Source organism: Fundulus heteroclitus, chromosome 10 (genome assembly GCF_011125445.2).
Source record: "Fundulus heteroclitus isolate FHET01 chromosome 10, MU-UCD_Fhet_4.1, whole genome shotgun sequence".
In the NCBI taxonomy this organism is placed as follows: Eukaryota; Metazoa; Chordata; class Actinopteri; order Cyprinodontiformes; family Fundulidae; genus Fundulus; species Fundulus heteroclitus.
In genome coordinates, this window is record NC_046370.1 from 23,391,160 (window position 1) to 23,396,270 (window position 5,111).

The window sequence follows — 5,111 nt, forward strand, 5'->3', positions numbered from 1 at the left end:
TACAACAACGCGGAGGAAGCTGCAATAAACATAGACAACTTTGAGGAAAGCCCTCTGGAAAAAAAATACTTTGTATGGTTTTCACTGCATTATGTATCGCAAAGAAAACTATCCTCATGAATTGGAAAAGTAAGGAAAATCTCAGTATCAATCAGTATAGAGATCTTTTGTTGGATCATATTAATCTTGAGACAGCATCTGCATCCACATCTGATCGATCTCTCTGGACTCCTTTGATCCGCACCACCACTTAGTGGAATGGGGGGCAGTGGGTTGTGTCCTGCGGGGCACAGGGGCTGGCTAGGGGGGTCCCTGGGGCTCTGGGGGGCACTCGGAGTGGGGCGCCTGGTGGGTCTGACCCTCAGGTCTGTTGCCCCCATCTGGGCGGGGCTTGGAGGGCCCAGGGGCGGCCCACAGTGGCCGCCTGCGGCGCTCTTGGGGGGTTCCGCGGTGACGGACGTGGGTTACTGCCCTGGTAGCTGTACTGTCGCTGGGTGGGTCCGGCGGTCGGGAGTCCCTGGGGTGTGCCGCCCTTGGGCGGGTTCCGTGAGGTATGCCGCTTGGGGTCTGGACCGGCGCGCACCCAGGTGTCTGCCCCTGCACGCGGCCTCTGGTGTGCTGGGGGGCCTTGGGGCCTGTTGAGCTGGTAGGGGTGCATCTACATTAACATCTCATGGCAGATGTTCTCCCCTTTTTTTTGGGTTGGCACTCTGGTAGTGGGGGGAGGGGAGGGAGGGGGAGTGGGGACTAACCCAGCCTGGATGTCTATTGTTGTATGTATAGTGAGTTGTTTGAATGTTAGTGTTGGGGAGGGATTACATCTACGTGTGGAGGGTGTGTGGATGTGGACGTTTTGGAGGGCTCCATTTATGGCCCCCTGTCTCGGTCCTGGTCCATGCCGTCTCCTGGTGCGGGTTTCGCCTGGGGGGAGTGGTTCTGGATGGCTTGTGCGGGCTGGCTAGCCAGTGTTCCCCCTTTTATTTTATTTTATTAATTTATTTATTTTTTCGGGAAAGCCAGGATGCTTGGTGGGTGGGTTGGGGGGGGGGGCTCACGGGCCCTACCGCTGGGCTATGGTGGTGCCGCTGGCGGGACCCCCTTCTCCGGGTGGGCTTTTGGGGAGCGGAGTCAGTATGGGAGCTGGCTCCCTGGGACTGCAGTAGGCTCCCCAGTCTTTTTCTCCCCATTCCCGGACTCCTCCCTTTGCCTGCTCCATCACACTGCCACACATGTAGGACCTTGGGGAGGGGGACGTTACTGGAGGTTGCCACTTTCTGATGATGTCCCTCACCCCAATTTTATTATGCATTTTAGACACTTTCACTCAAAACATTTTCACAACACACATACATGTAGGCCATTGTATGGGTGAGTGAGGGTGAAGACATCTGGGGGGGGGGCTTATGTTGTGTGAGCCTTGCCTCTGAAGGCTCCCTCCACCCCCTCTCGCATTTAGACATTGAGGGTTCTGGGCAGTTGCTTGGAGGTGGTGCGCTGGCACCAGCTACCTTCCGGAGGGAGGTGGACTGTGCCGGGCACCCCCTTCGGTTCTACCAGTTTTAAAGGGGAAGTCCGGTCAACAAGGAAAAATCAGGGGATCATTAGCTATACCTAAAACTAATACGTATGTGGTTATCTAATGAATTTAGCGTTGATCAATAAGAAAATAAAAGCATAAATTGTCTGGATCACTGTGTGTTAGAAGAAATGTGAATGTAATCATTTTCTTTTTATCTTTTTATTAAGGACTGTTCTACTGTTTTAACTTCACACAGGAGAAACAGATGGTTCTCCTAGACCAAGAGTCTCTTGCTATATATGTTAATCTTATACCTCTTTGTGTACCTACCCCATGTTGTAAAACTCCCCTTTATCTTTTACCCCCATGCTGTGAACCCCTGACTCCGCCTGCCACTTCTTTGATGTCTGATAATAAAGGCAAATGGACAGAGGTAACCAGCGCAGATGGAGCCGAGACTGTGATGAAAACGGCCTCACGTTTCTGGCTCTTCTGCCCTCTGTCTCTTTGAGAAGAGTCTAAAAACTTGTTTGTGTTGGCTTTCTTTCCAGAATCAAAGAGTTATTAAACTTAACTCTATCACTGTGTATGGGGGCTATTGTTGCCCATATTTGGCCCATTATTGCCCAAATATTTGTGCTTAAAGATCATGGCCTCAGACTTTAAGGTGCTCATCTTAATTCCATCAAGTTCAAATTTCATGGTACGAGCAAGACCTGGAACTTGTCCAGTTTCAACTTCTCTCCACTGGCTGCCTGTATACAGTACAAAAGTGCATAGCCACGTTATTTGACTATGAGTCCGTAGCTCACCCAGGTTGCATACAAAGGTTTTATAAAAGATTATCACATCCTGCTAGCGTATTAGTTGGGATTTTGGTGTTTTATGCTTTGTTTTTGCTAAATTTGTTAGTATATAAAGCCTTTCGTGTTTATTTGGGATGTTACTACGTACTGCACATGCGCAGCAGGGTTTAAACCAAGGAAGCGGCTAACGGCTATCAGCATCTCCCAGCAAAACAATGAAGAATGATCCGAGATTCAGGGGAAGAAAGTGCAAAAAAAGATTCCAAGAGGGAAAAGACTGAAATGTTGATGGGAATACAGTATGAACATTGGTGTTGACTGCAGCGGACGCTAAACCCGCCTATCGTTCAGATGTGACCGCAGAGTTGACTGACAAGAGTAAATGTTCTGTTATGAGGTTCTCAAAGTTGCTGTAGATCGGTGTATTAATTTTAACCCCAACACCCTGCTCCTCTTCAACCTGCTTATCGCCGACTTCTTTGCCCTGGTGAGTCTGCCGCAGAGGATCGATTCCTTGCTCCGCGGCCACTGGTTGTTTGGCGATGGCATGTGCCGGATAAACCTCTTCCTGATGTTTTGCAACTGATCAGCTAGCATGGCACTCATGACTGTGGTGGCAATTTACCGCTACTTCAAGGTGAGCAAAAAGAGATTCTTCATTTGTGAAACCAGGGTTATTTCCGTAGGGGTCTGGACATTAGGGCTTTTTTATGAATGGTGTGTCTCCTTCTACTAGTGAGATTTTTCTACCTCTCGTGGTTGTTTTCTTACCAAAAATATTCACAGGAATCCCATTTTGTCAAAATGAAAAATTCTCTAAATTTCCCAGTTGAGGGTAGTTAAATGTGGTGCCCGGCTGCTCTTACTGATGAAAAAGAAGACATAATTTCCCTATTTTTTAGCAACAAGCAGGGGGTGTTTCTCTTCACAAAGGGGTGCATACTCCTAGTTGACTGCACATGCAAAAAGCAATAAAAAAAACCTCATTCAGGGGAAACTAAAATCTATAAGATTTTTTAATGGTGCTTGTGCACGGTAACACCTGTCTTTTGCCACCCTCGGCAATTCCCCACGTTGCTCATATTAAAAACAGCCTCTGCGTCTGGCTCTGGATGACCCCCACCACTCTCACGATTAGAAAGAAGGAACATTTACCTTCATTTCTATGTCGTTTCTGACATGCAAAGCAGATTTTATTGCTGGAGGTACTTGCGGACCTTTACAACAGAAAGAGCCTGGATTGTGTTGAGTCGGTGTGTGCACAACCCCCAGAAAACAAATAAATCCAATTTTCTAAAATCTTTAAACACCCTACAGCATCACATCTGCTGCCAGGCTGAACAGAAGCGAATAAAAATGGTTATAAAAAGGGAACTACAATGATATGATAAAGGTAAAATGTCTTCTTTTTCCAGGTGGTCCACCCCCTGGCGAGAAGACCCAGTGCTTCTTCTTCATGTCCTACAAGGAGGCGTCCCGTGCCATCATCATCCTGGTGGGCATGCACCACGCTTTGACGGTGCTGGAGTTCATCGTCCCCATGGCCATGCTGCTGTTTTGTTCCATCCGCATCTCCAGCTTCCTGAGGCAGAGGCAGATGGGAAAAACGGACAAGGTGCGAAAGGCCATGAGAATGTGTGCTGCCATCGTGGCTGTGTTCCTCGTGTGCTTCCTCCCCACCACGGTGACCACGATCGGTGTATGGGTCATCCGCTCATACCGGCCATGGGACTGCGCCGCTTTCTACACCTTTACTCAGCTCACCATTGTGTCTCTGGGCCTGAACTTCCTGAACTCGGCTCTGGACCCGATTGTCTACGTCTTCTCGAGCTCAATGTTCAGGAAGGCCCTGCTGGGATTAGTGCCCTGCAGAAAAGGAGAAGGCCGGACCACAGAGTCCTCGTCGGGAACCCAAAGCACCACCCAGCAAGAACTAAAATCCCTCAGGACTGACAGAGGCAGTGAGGTCAATTAATGAGCGGACCTCAGCCAATATTGGAGCTAGACTCAGTCTTTAATTTCCTTTATATGTTTAAGACCTTTCATTTTATATATTTTTAAATTGTGGACTAAATCCTAGCTTTTTGTAGGACATATCTCTCTGTAAATCTAAAGTTTGCATTTAAAGGCTCCTCTTTAAATGCAGTTTGATGGTGAAGTAGTAATCTTTTTCTGGCTGTTTCATAGATAACACTCTCACAGGAGCTTCCTGAGGGCGACTGTGGCTTGATGGGTTAGGTAGTCGTTTTGCGGAAGGTTGTGGGTATGATTCCAGCTTCCCCTTGTCCCCTTGTATCGGTGCATGAATGTGTGTGTGTGTGTGTGTGTGTGTGTGTGTTAGTGAGAGTGGTTGGGTGAATGTTGCTCTTAGTGTACAGCGCTGTGAGTGGTCAGTATGACTGGAAAAGTGCTTTATAAGTACAGTCCATCTACCATTTACAGTCAATGATTCAAAGGAAGTTAAAATGCTCCAGCTTTTCTCCACATTTGTACTATCTAATGGTTTTGAGCATATGAGACATGCTAGGACACAAGAATAAGCATCCTAAAAACTAAAGATAATGTCCAGGCAAAAAGAAAAATCTTTACATGGGACAGTAGAGGGATCAGAGGCAAAGCTGCTCCTCAAGTGCATAGACATGAGGAGGATGCTATGTGCTTCACTCTAAGCTCTGCCTTTTTAAGGGAGGCACGTTTGATTGGCATGCCAGGCCTGCTGTGAAGGACTGCAAGCGCTGCGTGGAGGGTATCAACCTGTCAGACTCAACGATTGCTTCTTTTTACTC

General features: G+C 47.8%; 1 protein-coding gene across 1 annotated transcript; it reads left to right on the top strand.

The window, feature by feature from the left end:
• The first annotated feature begins 2,707 nt into the window (after positions 1-2,707).
• On the top strand, positions 2,708-4,554 carry LOC118564426 (hydroxycarboxylic acid receptor 3-like). The gene is given in 2 exon segments (XM_036142594.1): positions 2,708-3,046; positions 3,719-4,554. Coding segments are annotated over 2 exon segments (921 nt in total). The 3' UTR covers positions 4,301-4,554.
• The last annotated feature ends 557 nt before the right edge of the window (positions 4,555-5,111 follow it).